At 41.6% G+C, this 25,578-nt stretch overlaps 1 protein-coding gene across 1 annotated transcript in view; it reads right to left on the bottom strand.

The window, feature by feature from the left end:
- mgaa (MAX dimerization protein MGA a) overlaps window positions 1–21,642 on the bottom strand; it is a 50,482-nt gene extending 28,840 nt beyond the window's left edge. Inside the window, exons 1-7 of the mRNA XM_079261669.1 lie at window positions 19,035–21,642; window positions 13,543–14,675; window positions 2,422–4,159; window positions 928–1,033; window positions 619–693; window positions 415–543; window positions 206–322 (exon numbers count right to left, since the gene is read on the bottom strand). Of these exons, the coding sequence (XP_079117795.1) occupies window positions 206–322; window positions 415–543; window positions 619–693; window positions 928–1,033; window positions 2,422–4,159; window positions 13,543–14,615 (3,238 nt within the window). The 5' untranslated portion in view covers window positions 14,616–14,675; window positions 19,035–21,642. The remainder of the gene's footprint in view (window positions 1–205; window positions 323–414; window positions 544–618; window positions 694–927; window positions 1,034–2,421; window positions 4,160–13,542; window positions 14,676–19,034) is intronic.
- Window positions 21,643–25,578: the final 3,936 nt, after the last annotated feature.

Raw genomic sequence — 25,578 nt, 5'->3', positions numbered from 1 at the left:
CACCTGGACATGATGATGAAGACAATTCATGTCATGGTTTGGAGTGAGCCATATGTTTTGGTATGCAAAGGCTTGTTTTAAAATTTGATATTTACTTTTGTTTGCTATGTACAGCAGATTGTGCTGCTCTTTGTAAGAAAAGTGCTATATAAATAAAATGTTGATTGACGTAAAACTAAATCTAAAAGGAAACACAGAGGAGTACCTTCAGGTGTGCAGGATGCAGGTATGGGCGGAGTCTCTGTGAACTTCTCCCTCCAGCCTTTAATCTGGGTCACATCAGTAGTTTTTCCCGTTCGGGACACAAATGCAGGAGAAACACCTTCAGAAGAAGGAAAACAGAACATGTCTGAAACTTTGGATCAATATCAGGATTAAAATTTATTCTGACACTGCATGTCACCTGACGCCCACCCTGAGATGATGCCACATTCTGAGTCAACGCCTCAACGTTTGCTCCGGCAGGTGGGATGGGAAGACGGACTCCCAGGTACTGCAGGTCGATGGACAGAGCTGGATCAAGCAGGCTCATCTTCAGACCAACTGAGGTCACACACAGAGGAACAGTTAGCATTGTGTTAGCATCTCGCTAGCATCGTTAGCTCCAAGGCTGCTTACCTTCCTGCAGCACAGGGTGGATAACCTGCCTGTACTTCATCAACTTCAGGTCGGTGAGCAGAATCTTCTGAAATTCTGAAATTGATATCTCACATGGGTAAGGGTGTAAAAATATCACAAACCTAATAATGAAGAGGATAAAGTTGTTTGTGTTTTTAAAGTCAGCTTCTCTTAGATAGGAGCCGAAATAAAACGTTCAATTGATTTTACACATTCATTATAAAGAATTGTAAAATTGGAATTATTTCCTTGACAATAATCATACCTGTATTTTTTAAATAATCTCAACCTTTATGTGTCACATCTTACCATTGATGTTCTCAGCACATTCAGCGAGTTGTTGATCTTGGGGTTTGGTCTGAGGCAGATGGGTCGGCTCTTCAGAGGAGTCTGCTAGATGGAGTTTAAGCGCTTCCTGAAACGAGAGGTTGGTTATTATCCCTTGGATGTACTCACATATTAAGTTCAGACAACCTTTTTCTTTCCCATGTAAAGAAACAAATACAGAAATCTGAAAAGTTCAATATGATGATTGCACCCATCCATCAGGCCCATTAGATTCCCTTAATGTTCCTCCAGGGAGGAGATCCAGGACGGAGCTCCTTCCTGGAGATCCAGCTCTTTTTATGCTGGATCACAGGAGAAGGAAGTTTAAAGTTGACTTATTTATAAAACGGGACAATTAAATGTTTACAACCAAACTTGATTTCCATCTTCAGTCTCTGAAGTCACTGTAGTATGACAAACCTCAGAACTCAAACTTCACTGCATATCACGAGCAACCAGACACTTTGGTAAGTTTAGCAAAAGACTTTGGTGTGACGATCAAAGTGACATTATGAAGACACTATGATACAAAGACAACAGTATGGACTGCATCCAGGACATTTCCCTCCTTAAGTAAAACCACATGTTTCGCCGGAGCAGGTAACTTGGACATATACAAATATAAAAAGTGCAAGAGTTAAGAGTGCCAACAATGTATCTTTCATTTGATAAGAAACGAAGATGCTGTTCCTCCCTCAGTCCGGATCATCTGCACAATGTCTTCCCTTGTCCCACTGCATACAAGCACAGCCAAGCAGGAAAAGGGAAGCTCTAATCTTTTAAAGCTTTCTCAAAATGAGGGTCCAGAAAAAATAATGTTCTGAAATGAAATAATAATTTCCTCCATTTAGAGATCCCACTTTTAATGGGTTTTTGGTACCGGGTTACACGGACAGCAGCAGTGGCAGGTCGCATCGCTCGAGGTTGGGGTCCGGTCCCAGATAAGGACCCTGCACATCATCCTAAACCTACAGAACAACTAAGGGGTTAAACAGGTAAATGTGGTCTGTGAAGTTACCAATGGGGGTTGTAATGTTACGCCCCCCCTATATGTTCTTTCCTTAACGATAAAATCAGACAAGAAAACATAGCAAACAGTTCTTGGTTTGTTTTGGATCTGGCATTGCTCAGGTATCAATGTAAAGAAGAGTTTTAGGTGTGTCTTCTCCTTCCTGTAGAATACTTACAGGAATAAGTAACATACTCTCAGGATTTGGTAAAGTAGTCCTAGGTGTGAGTAACAGTCTTAATTCTCAGTCTTAAGGAATGTGTAAAATAGTTTCAGGAATGAGTATAGTCCAAGGAATGAGCAAAGTAGAATGAAATAAGCACAGATATTAGGAAGGTAGTCTCAGAAATTCATTCTACATCTCTAAAGATTACGGTGTAAGGTAGACTTGTGTTTTTCTTACTGTCCCATTTAATATATGTTAATTATCTTGATATAATGACATTTTGACAGTAGATTTTGTTTACCTTGGATGTGAAGGAGATGAAGAGCTGTTCCTCCACCTCCTCCAGGTTTGGCTGCATGCTCCTGTAGTCACTCATCTTCTGATCCACATCAAGCCGGGAAACTTTGCTGCATCTAAACTTGCGCTTGCAGGGTTTTCTAGCTGAAACCGGCAGCGACTCCTGAGGAGGCTCAGCGGCTTCAACAACAGTGGGCGGAGCTGGCCGGGGACCCACCGATGCTTCTGTGTTTGACAACGCTGCCCCAATGCCAGTGTCCACGTCAGACGAGAAAAAGTGCACAAAGTCAGAGAGGGAGGGCGTGGGCGACAGTCCATCCTCGTCCAATGAGGAGAAGGTGGGAGACAGCGGGAGCTGGAGGGTGAGAGGAGATAGCTCTGCAGGAAAAGGCAGTAACTGTTCACTCTCCTGAAATGAACTGGATGGGTCAGCAGTAGACGTGTCTGTAGAAGAGTTCAGACCTGGCGGTTCAGAGTCACAAGGCAACAATGGTGGAGAAATGGACATTAGAGGAGGAGCTGCTAGCTCAGGCTGAAATGTTGGGAAGGAAGTATCTGTGTAGGGCTCTGATGGAGGTAACACTGTATGCCATTTGAAGACAGAGGAGGTCTTACTGACCTCCTTACTGTCGTCAGCAGGTCTGACCGGACACGCCGCTTCAGAAGCACTAGAGTCAAGCTCCAAAGCTAAAGAGGCCGGTAAGGGGGGTAGAGGCTCTGGAGAGCTGGCCGGGGACAATGGTTCAAAGTCGAAAGGGGAACACTCTGGGTCAGGAAGCAGAGACTCGGACTTCAGAGTGCACGGGTCTGAAGGTAGTGTAGAAGACTCTGTAGGGGTTTCAGGACAGTTCAGGGCAGGTAACACTGTGTTCAAGAGGGGGGACAAGGCGGAGGAGGAATCTGAGGTAGAACATGTCATAATGGTGGATGCAGATGATCCTGAAGTACAAAATGGATCATCTGAGCTAGCTAACACTATAGGATCAAAGTCTGAATTTTGTGAAATGGAGGAGAAGGGGTCTTCAGGGTTTGGTTTCTCAGGATCTGAAGCAGCATCTGCAGTAGGTTCTGGTTCTGTAGCAGTTTTTAGTTTCTCAGGGTCTGAAGCAGCATCTGCAATAGGTTCTGGTTCTGGACTACCTCGACACGATGGACTGCAGGGCTGCTGAGCTTTAACGTCAATCCGTTTTACAATTGTTTCATCTGCAGGAAGGTCCATACAAGGAAAACTGCAGCCCTTGATGACAACCACCTCTGAAGCTTCTGCAGACCTTCTGGATTCAGACTCAGATCCAGATGGAGGTGCTCGAGGAGGAGAATCTGGTCGGCTCCTTTTAGATTTTGTTGAATGCCGTTTCAAAAACAGGGCCAAAGCAGGCAGAGGTAGACGAGCTGGACGCCTCTGTTGCTTTGAATCATCTGATGGAGTGTCTGGAGGACATTGGTGGTCCAAGTGTTTCGGAGAGTTCTGAGACATTAACGAAGCAGTGGTGATAGCACAATCTGTGTTGGAGTCAGCTGTACAATTAGTTGAATCTTTTATTTTCCTTTCCTTTCCCCGAGTTAGTGTTTTTACAGACATTTCGTCTATAGTGTCACTCGGACTGGTAGTCTTAGTGTTCGCTTGCACTGCTCTTACAGAGCTGCAGCAACTGAGCTGATCCACGTTGCACCTCTGCAACGAAACGTGAGCCTCACGAATCAGTTCAGAAAATAACTTCTGGGTGGGTCGTGAAATGATGCTGAAGGAAACCAACAAAAATATCCTGTTAGTGATATTCAATTCAATTTTCAATTCAACTTTATTTATATAGTGTCAAATCACGGCAATGCCATCTCAAGACACTTTACAGACAGGAAAAAAAAAAAACATAATGAAGGCGAATTCATAATAGCCTATATAAGGAAACCAACAGATTGAGTTGGAGGTCCAACTTAATCTCCCATCCTGAGCAAGCACACTGGCGACAGTGGGAAGGAAAAAACTCCCTTTTAACAGGAAGGAAACCTCCGGCAGAACCCGGCTCAAGGACAGGCAGCCATCTGCCTCTGCTGTGTGGGGGGAAGAGGACAGAAAGACAACAGACAACAGGAACTGCTACTCCCGGCCAGGGAGACCTGCTGAGACAGGAGACATACATGTTAATGATGCAACACTGTTATGGGGGGGGGGGGGGGGGGGGGGAATAAAAGAGAGAGATAAAGAGAAAGAGAAAGAAGCTCAGTGTATCAGGAAATGTCTCTCAGCAGTCTAAACATATAGTAGCATAACTAAGGGATGCTAACCATCCCTACCTATAGGACTTACCAAAAAGATAAGTCTTCAGCCTAGTCTTAAAGGTGGGGAGGGTGTCTGCTTCCCTAACACTAACTGGGAGCTTATTCCATAAGAGATGGACCTGATAACCAAAGGCTCTGCCTCCTGCTCGGCTCCTTGAGACTCTAGGAACCACAAGTAAGCCTGCAGTCTGGGAACGAAGTACTCTGCTTGGTATATAAGGAACTATGAGGTCTTTGATATATAATGGTGCCTGGCTGTGGAGGGCTTTATATGTAAGGAGAAGGATTTTAAATTCTATTCTAGATTCAACAGGCAGCCAATGAAGAGAGGCTAAAACTGGAGAAATATGATCTCTCCTGCTGGTTCTGGTCAGGACTCTGGCTGCAGAATTCTGGATCAGCTGAAGGCTTTTTAGGGTATATTTAGGACAGCCCAGTAATAAGAGAGTTACAGTAATCTAGTCTCGAAGTAACAAAAGCATGAACCAGTTTTTCTGCATCACTCTGAGACAGAATGTCCCTAATTTTGGCTATATTACGTAAATGAAAGAAGGCTGTTTTAGTAACCTGCTTAATATGTGGGCCAAAGGACAGGTCAGGGTCAAATATTACTCCAAGGTTTCTCACTGTAGCACTGGAAGCTAAAGTAATGCCATCCAGGTTTATTGCAAAACTGGAAAATTTAGCTCTGAGTTTTTCAGATCCAAAGCGAATTACTTCAGTCTTGTCTGAGTTTAAGAGGAGAACATTTCTAGTCATCAAAGTCTTATGGTCTATGACAATTTTGTAGCATATCATGCCGATTTGTTTCATCTGGTTTAAAGGATATCTGAGTATCATCTGCATAACAATGAAATTTTATTCCATGTTGTCTAATAATTTAGCCTACAGGGAGCATATAGTATGAAGAGTACTGGTCCAAGTGCAGAACCTTGAGGAACTCCATGACTTACTGTAGTTTGTGAAGAGGACTTGTCATTTAAATGAACAAACTGAAGTCTATCAGATATACATGATTTAAACCAGCTTCACGCTGTACCTGTAATTCCAACCACCTGTTGTAGTCTCTGTAACAGACTGTTATGATCGACTGTATCAAATGCAGCACTAAGATTAAGTAGGGCTGGGCGATTAATCATATTTTAATCTCAATTACGATCTGGGTTTTCAACGGTCATAAAAATAAAAGGGTGCGATTGTTTTTCTCTTTGCAGTTTCCTGTCCTGTTGTCTTCAGTTGCCAATCGAGCGTCACTGTCATTGCAGCGCTGTGCTGTAAACTCCTCCCACAGCCGCTTTGGTTTCATTCAACCACTGTTCTCACTAAATCTGGTGACTTTTTCTGTTAAAAGCAACAAATTTAGCAACTTTTACTGTAGTTATTAGAGACTTTTCTGGTATTTTTGCAACTGACTTGAAGGCACATATTGTTCTGCAATTACTGTTACGAACGAGCAGCACCGGGAGCATCTCCCGGTCCTAAAGCACTCCCAGGCGGATAGTCTCAGTCGGCTCCAGCTGCAGGTCAATGTAGAATAACTGCAGCAGGTTGTGGAAGTTCACCTAAACATAGTTTATACCATTGTCAGTGAGAACTGGCTGCATTACTTTTTTTATGCATAGTTCAGTGAGTTAAACACTGTAATATCCCTCCGTTACGGGGCGTTACCATAGCTACGCGTTAATCAGCTGGTTTCATTTCAGCAGTCTTTTAACAGGTGAATGAGAAAAATGCGCTGTAGCTTGACAGCAGTTGTTTGGCATAAAACGTACATCGAGGCCAACGTAAAATAGTTCCTATATAAACGTAAAAAGTGAATTAAACAACTCTGAACTGTATTACACAGTTATAATGCACGGCTCGGAGCTGAGAACACCACGACGCACAACGTTGTTTAAAAATACTGGATAATTGTGTTAAACAATCGAGATCTCAATTTCAGTCAAAATAATCGTGATTATAATTTTTGTCATAATCGAGCAGCCCTAAGATCAAGCAAGAAAAGTACGGACAGAAGTCTTTTGTCTCAGGCCATAAGAAGGTCATTAGTAACTTCCCCAAAGTGCTATGATGAACTCTAAATCCTGACTGAAACTCTTCAAATAAATTATTTCCGCTCAGGTGGGAATGTAGCTGAGCTGAAACTATTTTCTCCAGAATTTTGGACACAAACGGAAGATTACATATAGATCTATAATTTGCTATCACCTCTGGATCCAGAGAATCCTTTTTAAGTAAAGGCTTGATTACAGCAGTTTCATAGTCTTACCCAAAGTCTTCTTCTTTAGGGGAGCAACATTATCCAAAGTTGTACGCATTGAAGCTATTATGGTATCAATATGCTGATCAATCTGAGCAGGGGAACAGCTTAAAGGGGGACTCTCAGTCATGTTAGCACATGGTAGAGGGAACAAAAATTGATTCAATTGATTGTTTAAATTTTGTAATAATATTGTCTGATAAACACCTACTATAGTAGAATTTATTTTTGATCAGTGAGTAATCAAATAAAGTGAATTCAAAGGTTAATTAAAACCGCAAGCGGTGATATAGGCCCTCGCACCATGGCGCCACTCGGCATAATGCCACCGCCTCCCCTGGCAACATCCTTCCCATGCCTCTCTCAACCTAAAGTGCAGCCAGACTGCACTTCAGGCCATTTAGGCCTTATGAAGGGTCACTTCCTGTCACCAAGGGGCGGGGCTAACTTATCATCTAATTATTGACATGCACAAATGTGAAGGATATGACTGGCATCATCTGTAGCAAATTTGGTGCAGGTTGGTTGTTTTTTGTGGGAGTTATGTCAGTTTTCCTTTTCATTGCATCACATCTGCTTTGCTGCCCCGCCTCTCCTAAATGATATCCCCTATTAAAAGAAATAGCACAACTTTTAATCACAGATGCCTCTTGAGCATCCTGAGTCATTTGGGTTAAAGTTAGACAAAATTCTTAGGACAAGTTCCTCCAAATGCATGGCAAAGAAAATGACAGAAATGACCCCAAAAATGGCACCCTTTGCAAAATGGCCGACTTCCTGTTGGATTTAGCCCATATGTCCAAGAGACTTTTTTGAAGGTACTGGGAGGGTCTACAAGTTTCCCGAATCATATCCATGTCAGTCAATGTAGTGGGCGGGGCTGATTAATTAAAATATTGTAGGGGGCGCTATGGAGCCATTTACTATCTTCTCCACTATATTTTAATTTTACTCTATTAAGGGCATAACTTTCATGACTCATGGCAAGTATGGTGAAGATCAAAGGTTTCATGGCTTTGTTACAGGTACTTCCTGGTTCACGATATCAGACACTTCTTGTTGCCAAGGGGTGGGGCTAATTCATAGTCCCATTATTGCATTGCAGATTTTGTTCATCATGGGACTGGCATCAAATGTGTCGATTCCTGTGCTGATATGTTGTTTTATGTGGGAGTTTTAGCAATAAGTCATTGTTAATGAGACATAAAACTTTGAGGGCCCGCCCCTCCTAAACTAAATCTTCTATTAGAAGAAATAACACAACTTTACATCACACATGCCTCCTGAGCATCCTGTGCAAGTTGGGTGTCAGTTGGACAATATCCCTAGGAGGAGTTGTTTAAAATGCATGGCAAAGAAATGACCCCAAAAATGGCACCTTTTTCAAAATGGCCGACTTCCTGTTGAATTTAGCCCATATGTCCAAGAGACTTTTTTGAAGGTACTGGCAGGTTCTCCAACTGTGCTGAATTTTATCCATGTCGATCAATGTAGTGGGCGGGGCTGATTGATTGAAATATTGTAGGGGGCGCTATGGAGACATGCTCCATTTATTCCATAATGTTTCAATGGGGCTTAGTTCAGGGCCTTACTGTCATCAGTCATGGCAAGTTTGATGGCGGTCCAAGGTTCCATGGCTTGGTCACAGGTACTTCCTGTTTCATGGCGTTGGACCGCCATTCGCCATGTCCCGTTTAGCGTAGCGACTTGAGGTTTTTATTGTGGCATCATGAATGGGTTTGACATGTTTTGGAGGAGGCTCAAGTGTTTTGGACCATTTGCTTAGAAGCATGACCCTCAAACGTGGAAAAAACCACTTCCTGTTGTAAGTGGGCGGGGCTTAGGTCTACACCAGCAATGGTCACATTAATCTGTTCAGGACTGATCCCTTATTAATCCCTATAAGTTTTAGGGTGATCAGATCAAAATTGAGAATTTTATAGTGATTTATGATGTCACGCTGCCGCATGGAACTACGTGCAGCGTAGAGCAACGTCCTTTATCAGATCTCTTCACCAACATGTTTTGTGATGCCTGAGTGAATTTGGGCCATGTGGTGTCCACCAAGCCAGAGTTATGGGTGTGTGAGCAAAAAACAACACTTTTGACCTCCAGGGGGCGTGGCTATTTCATAATCAAAATATTGACATATAGAACTCTGTAGGAGGGGACTGCCATCATATCTAGCAAATGTGGTGCAGAAATGTTGCTTTATGTGGGAGTTATATCCGTTTAATTTTTCATGGCGAGACATCAAACTTTGAGGCCCCGCCCCTCGTAAACTAAGTCTCCTATTAGAAGAAATAACACAACATTGAATCACACATGCCTCCTGAACATCCTGAGCAATTTGTGGCTCAGTGGGATAAAAGCCCTAGGACGAGTTCGTTAAAATGCGAGGTGCTAAAACGCCAAAATATTGACTTTGACCTAAAATGGCCGCCTTCCTGTCGACATTTCACCATGACATTAAGAGGATTTTTTGTTCGCCCTTGCATGTAGATCATGTGTATGAATTTTCATAAAGATTAACGACATGCAGTGGCGGGGCACCTAAAATAGGTGGCGCTCTCGTTCAGTTTCGCCCAAACATTCTGGAGCACCTCAAAATATCAAATTTTTCGTATTCCCTTGGGGGGGTACGCAAAATTTGGTGAGTTTTCGAGCACGTTCAGGCCTCCAAAAAAGCACGCGAAGTGTCCGAATAAAAATAATAATAAACACTGCAAATACAATAGGCCTTCGCACCGCCAAGGTGCTCGGGCCTAATAAGAAGTGATCAGACAAGACAGGGTTTTATGTCAATACCATATGTTAGAATAAGATCAAGAGTATGACCATGAGAGTGAGTGGCTCCATGCACATTTTGTGAAAATCCAATTGAGTTTATAATAAAACTAAAGCAAATGTTTAAGCTATCTTTTTCATCGTCAACATGAATATTAAAATCACCGAGTACAATGACTTTATCAGTAGTCAGCACTAACTCAGACAAGAGATCGGAGGATTCGGTCAGAAACTGAGTATGGTCCAGGTAGGCGATAAACTAATGCTAAAAGGAGCGGTTTTTCTGAATTCCATTTTGGATGAGATAAATTTAATGTCAGGAATTCAAAGGATTTATAGTTAGTTTTGAGCTTAGGACTAATTAATAATTCTGACTAAAAAATAGCTGCAACACCTCCTCCTCTGCCTGTAGTTCAAGGAATGTGAAAGTTTAAATAGTTAGCTAGCTTAGCTTCATTAATACTAACGTAATCCTCTTGCTGTAACCAGGGGTCCGTAAAACAGATTAAATCAATTTGGTGATCACTTATCAAGTCATTGACTAATAAAGACTTATTTGGGAGGGATCTGACATTCAGTGGGCCACACTGTATTGTCTTATTTTCAGATTTTATTAGATCCATTGTTTTTATTTTTTATGAGGTTTTCACAATTAACCCCACAAGTGTTTTTGTGTTGTTTAATTCTTACTGCTGGGGAGATGTATAAGGTTTTGGGTTTTGGGTGGGCGGCAGCAGGTGGGAAGCTGCAGGGAAGTGTATAGGACTACAACTCTGCCTCCTGGTCCCAACCCTGAGTTGTCAATTAAGCTGACTAATAAAAGAGTCCATACTACTAGATAAAAGAGCGGCCCCATCCAACGTGGGATGGATGCCATCTCTCCTAAAAAGACCAGGCTTTCCCAAAAAAACGCTCCAATTATCTATAAAACCCACGTTGTTATCGGGACACCACCTAGACAACCAGCGGGTGAAAGATGACATGCGGCTAAACATGTCATCGCTAATTAGATTTGGCGAGGGACCAGAGAAAACTACAGACATGCTCTTGGCAAAGTTACACACTGAAACAACATTAATTTTAGTTACCTCCGATTGGCATAACTGGATGTCGTTACCGCCGACGTGAATTACAATTTTACGGTATTTACGTTAAGCCTTAGTCAGCAGTTTCAAATACGATTCAACGTCACCCACTCTGGCCCCAGGAATGCATTTGACTATGGTCCCCAGTGTCTCTAGCGCCACGTTTCCGACTATGGAACTACCTATAATCAGGGTTTCTGCCTCAGCGGGTGTGTCGCCGAGCGGGGACAATCTGTTTGAAACGTGAACAGGTCGGTAAATGGCTTGCCCTTCAGGTCAGGGTGTCCAGCTCCAGTCCTTGAGGCAAGAACACCTCGAAGTGGTGGCCACCCTGAGCAAAACCCTGGCTGCCCCAGTGGGCACCCCTGCAAAAAGGGTATTTCTGCAATTTATACCAACATGTATGTATTATTAGCACAGTGCAGCATATTTTGTGTATATTTGAATGTCAAAATAATTAAACTAATGTTTTTTGTTTTTAAATTGTATTTTAACCACGCGCGCAGAGGGCACCTTACAGTTTGGGTCCTACTAAAAAGTCCTTAGAGCAAGGACCCCGAGGCAGGAGAAGAGCAATGTTGACACAATCACCTCTGTAAAGGGGCATGCACATCATAAGTATACAATAAAACCCCCCACCTAACATTAAAATAAGATTTTTATAACGACTGTTGTCAGTGTGGTTTAAATAATTTTGGGGATGATGGCTAGTGCTAACGTGCATGTGCTCACTAGCCTTTCCTCCTGAAACAGGTGAATGACAAGATAGCTTTGTGTAAGGCAAACATTTATGTTAGCGAACTGGATTGTTGAATGAATATGTTCCTGTTACATGGGCTAATAACATCGGGCTAACAGTGTTCATCAAATCAAGCAATAATAAAGTTAACATCACCCTCTATTAGTTGGTTAACAACGTAATTAATGTCATCTATTTCAAATAAATTTTCAAACCACCCTGCAAACTTGTCTATTGCTTGCTAATGTTCGCGTCTACTTTGATTAAATGAGTGCTGTTATTTTCAACTGAGCTTGTAGGACGTGAGGGACTATGTCAGTTCAATCCAATGGGGCAATCAATTACACTGAGGATGCATGTCTTCTCCCTCTCTCTTTGTCCAACTCCACTGCTCCCTCAAATCAAACTCTGAGTGCCTAATATAATCTATTTCATCGTTTTGTATCTCTCTTACCAGAGAGGACTCAGAACAATTGGATCCTGACTACCCCTGGCCTGCACGTGGGCCTGCTCCTGGACTAGCAGGTGAGGATAATATTTTCCTGATGGTCAAATTGATGTTAAGATCAATTCTGAAAGAAGGTCCGGTCATTTTATTTTTATAATCATGAATGTTTTTTTTATCATTCTAGATATTTCCCAGCAGTTAACAGATGGACCAAAACAACATTCTCTGAAGCTTTGGGATGCCTTTTATTTATTTTTTTCTCTTTGTTCTGTTTGTCATGAGCCGATTTTCTTCTGGAGGCATCACTCTTAACCTTTTACTGGCAGACATCTTCCACCACTTTATCAAAATGGTAATGCATGGCCTGACTGACACATTGGGGTGTTAAATAACAATTGGACTTTATAGATAATTTTGACCCAAAAAGGATAGGCTCCTAAACTCCGTGGCCCCCTGGGGTTACACACTGGAAGGTAACTTGTGGTTCCAGAGTCTCTAAGAGCACAATGGAGGAAGAGCCTTCAGCTGTCAGGCTGCTGTCTTATGGAACCAGATTCAGGTCTGACTCCCTCTCTACCTTTAAGATCAAGCTAAGACCTTCCTTCGTGATAATTCTGTTTTATTAATTATACCTGTGTTCAGTTAAGAGACAGTATTCAGGGAATGATGTTATTTGGGGAATGTGGGGATGGGGGGGTGGTTGCTGTCTGTCCTTGTGTGTGGAATAAAGAGCTTGTGTCTTTATTGTTTTTAAAATGTCTTGTTATCAAGTGATTGCTTTATTCTTTATGACTTGGTTTTATCTTGTAAAGCACTGTGTTGCCCGTGGCATGAAAAGTGCTCAAGAAATAAAGTTTGATTTGATTTATCTTATTGTTAGGGGGTCTAGCCATCTCTTCGATATAATGCCATAGGCTTAGACTGCTGAGGGACATCCCATGATGCACTGAACACTTCCTTTTCATCTCTTTGCTCCTTATCTTTCATGTAGAAACACAGGATAGTATCATCATTAATGTATTTCTCCTCGATCAGCAGGTCTTCCTTGCTAATAGCAGTGTCCCAACTGGTCTCTCTTTCCCGTGTCTCCACCCCAAATGGTCATGGAAGGTTGCCGTCCTTCCTGAACCAGATTCTTCTGCTGGAGGTTTTTCCTTCTCGTTAAAAGGGAGTTTTCTTCCTTCCCACAGTCGCCTTGTGAAGCTCAGGATGGGGGATTGGATACAAGCCAAAATTTGATACAATTTGTTGGTTATCCTATTTATTATGAACTGGCATTATTTAATGTGCCCTGAGATTACACCGTTATGATGCGACGCTATTCAAATAAAGTTCAATTGAATAATGATGCTAATGCATTTACTGATATGTAACCAACTATACATTCATCTAATCATGTATAGATCATTGGATTGGCTTATGTATGAATGTGATGTATAAATGTCTATCTAAATTTGTGATGTTTTCACTATCAAATCTCATGTCATAAGAAGACATTTTGAGGTTTCATGCAGTGCATGTCTTACCACGGACGTTCCTCCGAGATCTTGGCAGCTGACTGATTGTTTGACTTGAAGCTTTTCCGCGAGTCGTCTGATGATGTAGGCTTTAAATCTGCTGCCTTTGAGCCTCTAGGTTTATGGTTTGCAAGCAAAGACTTCAGATTTTTCTTCACAGGATGCTGCTCAGCAACTGCCTTGTCCCCATCTTTGTTGGACTCTTTCACTGAGTTTACTTTCACTTTTAGGCTGAGAGAACTGGACCCATCCTCCTTCAGTCCTTTAGCAAATGGGTTATAGTTCACTTTTAGCTGAGCAAACCGTGGGTTCTGGTAAGCAGTGACTGCCATAAACTCAGTCTGGGGGAAGCTAAATGTGAGAACACCAGGATCATTCAGCTTTATGTCTTCCACAGCTCTGTCTGACTGGAGCAGGTAAAGTCGCGGTAAGTACCGGTGCATAGGATGCAGAACAATGTTCCCATCTTGGTCTGAAGTGTCATTTGTCAGTTTTAATTTATAAAAAGACACTGGACTCTGCATCCAGTACTGGCCTGTTGCTGGGGATTCTGGGTGAGCAAAAGGTCGGCTCTTCATATGACATTCTCCTTTTTGGGAAACTTGCCAGCTATCGCCGGTCCACTTATACTGACTGCTGTCTAAAGGATGAATGTCCATGAGCAAAGTGTACTTCTTAGCTGGCTGCAGGCCTGATATCCGGAAGCGGCAGTATGGGAACATCCTACTGCCTTGTTTAGTCAGAATCATTTCTGTTTTGCAGCTGAAGAATTCCCTCCACATGCTGTTACTGTCCAGTGTCACTCTGACACCATTACAGATTCTGTCAGGTGATAGACTGTCTGAATTACTGTTCACACTGGTGGGCTTCATCTTTGTTCCACCCTTCCTAATCATGACCTCTTTAGATGAATGCATTCTGCGTTTACCACAAAAATCTGCTTCTTCACAGGTTCTTTGAGCAGTCCCAGATCCAAGAGGCACAAAGCATGGAGGTGGTTGATCACCTGCAGGTGATGGTGAAGGGGCGGTTGGCCCCTCCTTCAGGAACACCATGCCTTTCGGAGTCTTTGTAGAGGCCATGAACAGGTCCCAACAGGATCCTGTTTTTCATGCATCTGCACAATGATTGAAAACAGCACCCTGGAAAACAAAACACATCATTAACTCCTGAATATGCCCCACAGAGAAATGTATGCTCTGCATCACAAATGGACATTTAGTTGCCTCTTTTAGACACACATATTGTAACATGCTATACCATCTTATTTAGACAGTACTTTAAAAAACAACAACAACAACAAGGCTGACTAAAGCAATGCATAATGAAAGTGAACAGGTCAGGGATAAGAGAAAAAAAATAAAAAGTACAAACAGGCAGCAGTCCCTTTAATTCAGCAATATGTTACTGGGTAAAATATTGGCAGTAAAGACTTTCATCTCCTTGATGTTTTATATTTGGACATGAGGCCACAAAGGGACAACCAATACATTTTGGATAAGTGTTTTGCTGCTAGTAAGAAGGCAATTACACGGAAATGGATTTATATGGACTGGATTAATATGGTGCATGATTTTTATTACCATCTCATAATTTAATTTTTACTTGTCTCCATCATTCTATACTGCTGCTGTCACACTGAAATTCTCCAGCGTGAGAATAGTTAGGTACGTCTGACCAATTATGGGCTCCACAGCAGTGTTCTGGTTAGTACTGTGACCTCACAGCAAGAAGGTTGCTGGTTCGAGTAGGGCTGGGCGATATATCGAATATACTCGATATATCGTTGCTAGTCCCCTGTGCGAATATAGAAAATGTCTATTCGTCGTATTCGAGTATCCTGTTGTCACGCAGGTGTTTTTAGCTGTGGGCGGGGTTTCCTCCATCCTCCTCGACTCTGTACCGCTTTGCACAGAGAGTTAAAACAAGCGCACCTAGTTACGTACATAACGTGAGCTACGTGCTACGTCATGAGAGGCAGCGTGTAGCCACTTTCTCGCTAAATTTGGCGACTTTTTGTGAAAGCGACTAGTGACAAATCTAGCAACTTTTACAGGAGTTATTGGAGATTTTCCTGGTGTTTTGTCGACTGACTTTAAAGCGCATATTGTAAAGTTATTGTTACGAGCGAGAGTCTCTCCCCGTCCTAAAGCACTCAGTCGCTCCGGCTGCAGCTGCAGCCAGTCAGAGGAGCAGAGAGGACACCTGCACGACTCCACCTACAGTCACAATGAACAGCCAAATCTGCCACTGATCCCGCTCTGGATTACAGAGTGGGACGTAAATTACAAAGTTTTTCACGTCAAGCAAAAATTAATTCTATTTGATTACATTCACAACCTCTGTCACTTACTCACCTCATCCACTGTGTGTGTGACACAAGCATATTTATGTAGCTCGTCATGTCTCTAGAAAGTACAGAGGGAGTGGGAATCAAACCCTGAATTAAAAACTGGCTGAAGCCGTTTATTGGAGACGATACGAGGACATTCTTCCTGTATTATAAGACTGATTTCTACGCTAAACTCTGCGATTAAAAAAATACACAACAACTCAAAAACGTATCCATAAAAGCAAAACCTTATAATAGTTCATCATTTGAAAAGTCCCCCCTAGAGCCCCTATTTTCATACGTTGCATTTATTACATCATGCAAAGGCACTTTACTTTGTTTTAAAATGACATGTTTCTGCCACTGCTTTAACTGTTCAATAAATGCGGTTTTGATCACTTTGCTTTGTTACAATTCCATCCTTTTGGCATGAATGTTTAAAATCAGCATATCTTAATGCAGTATGAACAATTATGTTTTAATGGAGACACAAAATCATCTTACTGATGTGATTGTCTGCACCAAAGCATTAATTCAAGGCTAAGGTAAACATCGAGATATATATCGTATATCGTGAGATGGCATAAAAATATCGGGATATTACTAAAAGGTCATATCGCCCAGCCCTAGGTTTGAGCCTCGGCTTAATATAATGCAGTTCTACTTTAATCCATACAGATCAGATCCAGGCAGCTCATGCTCACATCAGTGTGTGTCCATCAGCTGAGTGATGACTGAAATGGTTTGGCTTCAAACCCACAACTTTACATTAGACTTCACATTATTCTCACCTTGTGATAAGGTTTGTTTGTTTATGAAAAGAAATAAGAAACATGATAATGGTCCGATGTTGACCAGCTGGGTTTTCTCTGATGCTACATATTATTCTAACACTACCAACTAATCTGGACCCTGGTGGTTTGAAAATGCTAACAGTGGATGAAAATGTAACTGCAGAGGCAGTATTGACTGGAGTACTTCAGCAGATCCTGAAGATTTGGTCCAAAAGACGGTTCAGTGTAGGAGTGGTCCAGTTTTTTAGCGTTCATGCTTAACTTCAAAATATTGCTGGATGTGCACATTTCCTTGGTTCAAACTATGACCTTCATCAGTTTTATTATTATAAAACAGTAACGTTAACAGGTATGTTTTAATGGGGAAAAAGGAGGCTGGCAATGTTTCTAAAGGACCTTACCTTGTTTAGGATTTCCTGCTTCAGTTAACATCAGCAGCTTTTATAAAAATGTCCATTTAACTGTAATCAATCCTGAAGATGTCCATGATTGTGCTGCTTTACAAATGAACCCAATGAAACAAAAATGACTCCTCTGCAAACATTTAAGCTCCCTTACATATGCAAGGACAAAATATTCATTTCAGAGGTGGGGGTACTGGTTGGGACATTTAACCATCATGTCATGCCTGCTTTGGAGGTGGTTTTAAAAATGTGACATGTAAGACCAAACTATTTGAATTCTGACAGGCATTCTTCACACACCCAGTAACTTAAATGTCAAGGGAAGAGGTCCATTTTTGAACAGGATCCATCTTTCTTCTCCATATCACAGTAATGCTCACCAAACAACAGATGCTTGTTTTCTACTCTTTCTTCTGCTGTGGTGTTACACAGCACAATAAACATGAGGTGAATAATAGTCATTGACTGTGTTCCATAATTCAAAGTATGTTTCCAATTTCTGATGACCTGCTGTCATCTATGCACATGCAGCATCACGAGCAATTGTATAAACTCAAGAAACTTGTGCTGCTTCTGCTATTAAATTCCACTCTACTGCAATGTCATGAAACTTTTCCATATCACACAACGGAAAACTGAAATAGAGGAAGATCAGAAACATATGTTCAAACACAGATGTGTGTACGACCAAACAAACAAAAAAAAACAATCCATCTAGCTACTCAAGATTTTTACCTAATCTGATGAAAATTATTAATAATTTATATTGAGCAGACGATCATGTTTCTTAAATTGACAAACTGGTAGCAAACAAATAAACAGGACAAAGTTAATTATGCTAGTTTATGCTGATGCATCTCCCAACCTGTGGTGTACAGCAAAATGAGCATTACAACAGCTATTAAGCTCAGAAACGGAACTTTTTCAGACAAAGCTATGGCCTGGCGAGAAGTATGTCGGAATAAAGAGAAAACTGTGTAAAAGAGTGTTGGGTAGCAACTTAACCCTTAAAGTCGTGCTCTAGACCATGGTCAATATGTAGTAACTTTGATTAATTTCTTTTTAAAAAATTGTGGAAATAAACCTGCCTGAGCCATCTCGACCAGCTGGTTTGTAAAACCTAACTAAATGTTTGCTATTTCAACCATTTCACTGTTGTTACATTATTATTAACATCTCAACCGTTTAATGAAAATATTTATTCTGTTTATTTTTGTGGAAAAACACAAAGAAACATTTTTCTCTGGCCTTTTGGTAGTGTGGAAGTTAAAGGAAAGCTGATATGGTGAAAATGTTACGACTTTATACACAGGCAGCATTTTCTTACCACTGACACTGTTCAGCAAGAAGACGGCAGCGGCATCATGTGCCTTGCTAAATAGTTAGGGCAGATTTTATGATGGTAGCCATGACCAAGTCAACAGAAATGATGACCTGCTGTTGTAATGTGGAAATATTTAGTCTGTTTTTGACCATGGCACATGCTAATAAGATATGTTAATCCATAATATCCATCCAACTTTTAAGTACATTGACAATGGCAATAAACCTAGCATGTCCTTTGTAGCATGCGGTTTTCTTGCTTAAAATCTCATTGTGCTAACTTCTGTTTAGCAGTCACCTGTAAGTCAATTAATGGAAGGCTTCCTACCATGCAAACTATTAGAAATAAGATAAGTTACTTCATTTAAACCCTTTCCAGTAATGTAGATGCATGCTTATCATCCCTACACTCATCATGTATTATTAAGTTTTACATTATGTTTGCAGCCATTAGCAGCTGCTATGACCTGGTGCAATGAGCCAAGTCTATGTGTTGTTCTGGTCAGGGACCTAACTGCTTCTCCCTACAAAGGACGCTTCATTTATGACCTCTTGAAACAGACACCTAGCTAGCAGCAGGCCTCTGAACCAACAAATGGCTGCCCACCAAACATCTGCAAGCACGTGCTTCCCTCCGGTGCAGATTACCTTCTGCAAACTGGAACACATCCACTGCGTCCCCGGTGCGACAGTAGCCCGTCCTAACCCTCGGTTTCCCGGTGGGCCTGCCGTTCAGCCGCTGGTCTGTTTTCTAAACAATTTGAGGACAGAATTAGCAGGCGGCGTTCTTCACCGTCACGTCACCGACCGTCCCGTCTTCTTCCTCCTGCACTGCGCAGACTCAGACGCCATCTTATCGCCGCCACCTGGTCGAGGGGAGCTCTCGTGCACCGGCGGCTGGACAACGACCCCACCTGATCCACTGGGACCTGATCCACCGGGACCCCACTTGATCCACCGGGATCCCACGATGGCTCCGCTCCGACGGAGTCTAGATTCCGGATACGTGTCAGACCGGAACAGAGCAGCCCACCGGATCTGTCTCCATCTCCGGACAACACAGCTAGTTTCCACCGGAGGGGTCGGACCGAGAGGCAGAGTTCCTGGCCGACCTCCTCCTGCTCCCAACACAGCTAGTTTCCACCGGAGGGGTCGGGCCGAGAGGCAGAGCTCCTGACCGACCTCCTCCTGCTCCCAACACAGCGAGTTTCCACCGGAGGGGTCGGGCCGAGAGGCAGAGCTCCTGACCGACCTCCTACTGTTCGGATCCGGACTGTAAGGTTCCGGTCGCTATATGCTTTACTTCGAAGCTGGTCCTGTTTCTGACCACATGAGTCAGTCGAACCAAACCGGACTCAGTGAGGATTTCCTCGGTCCGTGAGTAAAGGTCCACATCCGGTCCGCCATGTTAACCAGCCGGACCGTAACGTGCGGAGAGTCGCCGCCGTGATGGCGGCTGAAGCAGCAATGCTTGGTGGAACCGCTGGCGAGGCCAGATGGGATCCCTAACAAACTAACTGCAGAACAGAAACGGACCAACAGAATGAGAGTCCAAAAACGAACATTTGTTCACAGTAGGCATGTAAAATATTCTAAAAACAGGATCATTTCTGACCAGAAGAAGAAAGTAAAGAACAATTGATGTTTTGTTTTCGGGCAACGTCTGTGGTGTGGCACTTTTTGATTCTGAAAAGACATGCCACGTTAATCTCATTATTACAAGTGACATCATAGTTAGTTCCTGTGCACCCCAGTCTGTTCACACCTAAAAACATTAACACACTGACTTGGTGTTTGGATCTCCTTCTAGAATTGGTTCTATTTTCATATTTCCTTATTCATATTTTTAAAGAGATCTACTTTCCAATAAGAAAATATTTTGTGGTGTAATTAAGTTACTAATAATATAAATCTTTTTTCTTATTTCTGAATGTCTTCTCCGAATAACATAATTTCAACCAAACAAAACAAATACCAACCTAGAAACAATCAATATAAACAGGTATTGAAAGCTTTTTTTTTTCCCTACAAGATGGTGCTCCAACATCTTTCTTGTCAATACTACACCGTTAATTTATGGTAATTTTTTTCTCAATATTCAAATCTTTTATGACCATCAAAGAAAAATTTACACGATTGTTCAGTGAATATCTTTATCACGAGTTCAATAAGAATTAAACTCAATCTAGACACTTGAAAGAAATGCTCTTAAAATTGTGCCATAGTAATCAAAATGAAAATCTTTTGAAAATAATTAGACTTCAAACTGACATAAAATTAACTTTCTTAAACTGAAACATGCTCAACAGTTTGCATCAAACCAGAAAGATATTTAATTATCATCTGATAGGCTGCCATAATAATTTGACACAGGAGGAATACTCGGTTTTGCACATACTTTTTTCTTGCCTAAAACTCTCAGAAATGAATAAATTAACATCATTTTCAGTTATTACACAATCATTTTCAGTTATTACACAATGGCATTAAGCTATTTTTGACAGGCAGATGTTGACATTGTGCCTCCTGAGACTGATGCAACCATTCCTTGTGTAAAGTTACACCCCATTTTCTGGATCTACAGTGACATAGTTTGTCCCAGTGTCATTCAGTAGGGCTTAAATATGGGTGTTTGGGTCATTTGATTCATTTTAAGCTTAATAAGCAGCTTTGTGATCAAGGCCCCATACAGACAGGCAAAATGTACAAGGAAAAACTTAATAATTTGGAATTTAACACTTTAAAACCCAAAATATAATGGATTGATTTTTTTAATTCCCAAGCCTTTGTTTGGCCCTTTTAACAGAATGTAACCATAATTGTAGTGCCAAAGACATCAACATATACGTATTATATTGTACACAGCAGGGTTCGGAGGAAAGTTTTTACCATAGAATGAATCAGTAGGTCACAGAAACTATATGAGTACTACCACAAGGAAGTAATAATCTTTTACTAACTGAACCTGATTACTTCCTTGTGGTAGCAATGTCAGTGTCCTCATTACTACCCAGAGATACTAATAATAAAGTGCTGAATAAGAATTGGATCCAGTGAAGAAATGGTTTAGTCAAAGCCACGACCCACATGATTACATAAAACATGTCTTCCAACATGTCTCAGCTTCCATTAAGTGTAACAGAATTTTCTATAAATTGTTCAATTTGATTAACAAATTTTAGTATTTGACTCTGTCTAATTACCTTCAGTCTGGTTTTTAAATCTATTCTAAACAACAGCTGGTGTTGTGAATGCTTTCCAGGTGTCCAAATTATATTTGTTCCAAATAAAATGTTGTTCCAGGTGTCCAGTAATTTCAGATGTCTGGTTGTTCCAGGTGTTAGATTATTCAGTGTGTTCAGTTTTTCCAAGTCCTCAGTTGTCACATCTGGTGGTTGTATGATGTATAAAGACCTGGACGGATACATATTATCATCTTGTTGACAGTTGATGAAATAACTGATCAGTATGATCTGGAACATGGCAGAATTGATAGAGAAAAGCATAAAGATGACGATTACTTGCTGCATTCACAGGCATTTACAGGTCTATGGTTTATCAAGCAAGGCCAGCTTACAGAGAATATTTGTTTGAATTTGACTGTGTATACTCAGGGATGACACCTGAAGGGTCAGTCAGATTTGACCAATGACTTGTTTGTTCAGTTTCCCCAGAGACAGACAATTGCAACATTCTTTTTACTCTGGGTGAAGTGGTTATTCGTCCTGATAGTAGTCTATACATTTTGTAATCATGAACAATAAGAAATTTAGTTAGACCCCTCAGTTGTCTGTAAATCTGTAAAAACTCTGACCAATCCAAATGTTCCGACCCAAATGGAATTGTTCATTTCTTATATTTCATAAGCTTCTTCTTCCGGCTCCCCTCCTCCCCCTCCAGAAGCGCATACCTTATATCCACACCCTGCGTATAAACAGCGTGTTAGCAGGGTGTGGAAATACAAAGTAGTGAAGAAGAAAGTCGGAAGGCAAACATGGCTGAGAAAATGCAGGAAGGATTTCCCGACCCAGTTTATTTGCCTCCTCCTTCTGAACAGCCAAGAAAGAGAAAATTGTTGGTGGAAAAAGCTGCGAATAAAAAAGCCAAGGAGCAAAACCAGGGGGTAAGGAGCTAAGACAGGCCACCACTTTCACATCTTGCTAGCTCCCCAACATTACATAGCCGAGCAATAACTTTTTAAATTTAATCAAAATCATAAATTGCATCTTTAACTTGATTTGCAAACCTGTTCTACTGTGACTCTGCCTTTCTTTTAAAAGAATCCTGAAGGTCCTGCTAGTTCCCATGGAGATGAAGGTCCTGTTATTTCCCATGGAGATGAAGGCCCTGTTAGTTCCCATGGAGATGAAGGTCCTGCTAGTTTCCCTAGAGATGAACCTCCTGCTACTTCTCATGGAGATGAAGGTCTTGCTGGTTTCCATGGACATGAAGGTCTTTCTAGTTCCCATGGAGATGAAGCTCCTGCTAGTTCCCATGGAGATGAAGGTCCTACTGGTTTCCATGGAGGTCTTTTCAGTTTCCATGCATATAAAGGTCCTGCTCGTTCCCATTGAGATGAAGCTCCTGCTGGTTTCCCTAGAGATGAAGTTCCTGGTAGTTCCCTTGGAGATGAAGGTGCTGCTAGTTCACATGGAGATGAAGGTCCTGCTAGTTCCCATGGAGATGAAGCTCCTGCTAGTTCCCATGGAGATGAAGCTCCTGCTAGTTTCCCTAGAGATGAAGCTCCTGCTAGTTTCCCTAGAGATGAACCTCCCGCTACTTCTCATGGAGATGAAGGTCTTGCTGGTTTCCATGGACATGAAGGTCTTTCTAGTTCCCATGGAGATGAAGCTCCTGCTAGTTCCCATGGAGATGAAGGTCCTACTGGTTTCCATGGAGGTCTTTTCAGTTTCCATGCATATAAAGGTTCTGCTTGTTCCCATTGAGATGAAGCTCCTGCTGGTTTCCATAGAGATGAAGTTCCTGGTAGTTCCCTTGGAGATGAAGTTGCTGCTAGTTCACATGGAGATGAAAGTCCTGCTAGTTCCCATGGAGATGAAGGACCTGTTAGTTCCCATGGAGATGAAGCTCCTGCTAGTTTCCCTAGAGATTAACCTCCTGCTACTTCTCATGGAGATGAAGGTCTTGCTGGTTTCAATGGACACGAAGGTCTTTCTAATTCCCATGGAGATGAAGCTCCTGCTAGTTCCCATGGAGATGAAGGTCCTACTGGTTTCCATGGAGGTCTTTTCAGTTTCCATGCATATAAAGGTCCTGCTTGTTCCCATTGAGATGAAGCTCCTGCTGGTTTCCCTAGAGATGAAGTTCCTGGTAGTTCCCTTGGATATGAAGGTGCTGCTAGTTCACATGGAGATGAAGGTCCTGCTAGTTCCCATGGAGATGAAGGTCCTGCTCGTTTTCCTAGAGATGAACCTTCTGCTAGTTCTCATGGAGATGAAGGTCTTGCTGGTTTCCATGGACATGAAGGTCGTTCTAGTATCCATGGACATGAAGGTCGTTTTGGTTCCCATGGAGATGAAGGTCCTACTAGTTCCCATGGAGATGAAGGTCCTGTTAGTTCCCCATGGAGACAAAGCTTCTTCAAGTTTCCATGGGGGTTTTATAGTGAAGTATTCCCTCTTTCCATCATAAACTATCTTGGGATTCACAGCTTTCTGGACCCTCATGGTGTTTCTAAGGTGAATGTGGGGTATATCCTGGGATTCTCCGCACTCTGGCAGTTGATAGAGGTGTAAATCGACCATCAGCTAATGGCTCCCTTCGTTAACCCCTCTATTAAACACTTGGAAAACTGTTCAGTTTCACTTTTTACCCTCGATTGCAGAACAGTTCCTCATCACATATTACCAGGCACGTGCCATGAGCTCGAGGGTTCAGTAGGCAGTCGCCAACTGTGCTGGACACTAAAATTATCATTTAAATGTTTTAGCTGATAAGTGTCTGCTTAATCCAGTGGTTCCCAAACTGGGGGGCGGGCCCCCCAGGGGTGGCCCAGAGTTCTCACAGAGGGGCACGGCAAGGCTAAATAAAACTTGGGAGTTTTTACACTGGATGAATTTGTAAAAGTACTCATAGGAAATGATGATAAGTCAACAAGAGAGACTTTAAGTAGTAAAAAAAGAGAACAAACTATGATGGAACATATCTGTCCCTGCTTGATCAGTAATAATAATAATCAGTGATGGGTAATAATGAGAATGCAGTCTTTTGCGTGTACCAAAATATTATCATCTAATATAATGAAGTATGAAGCCAAACAAGTTACAACACCACTTGGGTACATTTCATCCTGAACACAAAGAAAAGCCTGCAGGTTACTTTAGAAAAAATTGATCATATATAGAAAAGTTACTAAAGCAGCATTGTCTCATAGTAAACTTCACTCACCTAAAGTCGTTTGCAGAGATTCCTGGTTTAAAATGTTTTATACTTTCCATCCATTTTATACGCAGAAAAATGGATAATAGTACTGACACGGTTTTAATTATAGATACCTACAATACAGCCACAGTAACTGAAGAGGCATTTCTTAGTATGTTTCTGTGGTCTATGTGACAGGTGGGGGGGCTCGACAGTATTGTCGTTGATGAAAAGGGGGCCCTGCAGAAAAAGTTTGGGAACCACTGGCTTAATCTAACTCAATCAAGATTGTAAGACAATACTAAAAACTTCCAAAGCTAGCTAAATTGTTCAATAGCAGATCTATTTAACTGCCATGATAACCAGTAAAGTATGTTGATGTTCCTCTAAAGAAAAACATGAACATTGTTTAAGCCTGTTCAGCAGGCTCACCTGTCCGGTGAGCATGTTAACCAACTTTGTGAGTGTAGTGCAAATTCACTAATTCACTGAACATAAGTGGATATATATATATATATATATATATATATATATATATATATATATACATATATATATATATATATATATATATATATATATATATATATATATATATATATATATACATATCTTGATTCTGACACTGCTGTAGTAATACATGTCTCAGCTTTTTCTGAGACCAAGATAATACATACAGCCCTTGTAGTTGTGAAGATACATGTAATGTATTTTGGCTTTATCATTTCAGACAGGTGGCAGAAAAAAAGACACTGTGATGAAGTAAATATCAGCAGTAGCCTCAGATTAACTGTTGCTCACACCAGTTCCT

Source organism: Telmatherina bonti (assembly GCF_933228915.1).
Source record: "Telmatherina bonti genome assembly, chromosome: 22".
NCBI classification, from domain to species: Eukaryota; Metazoa; Chordata; class Actinopteri; order Atheriniformes; family Telmatherinidae; genus Telmatherina; species Telmatherina bonti.
This window is presented reverse-complemented; position numbering and strand designations above follow the sequence as displayed.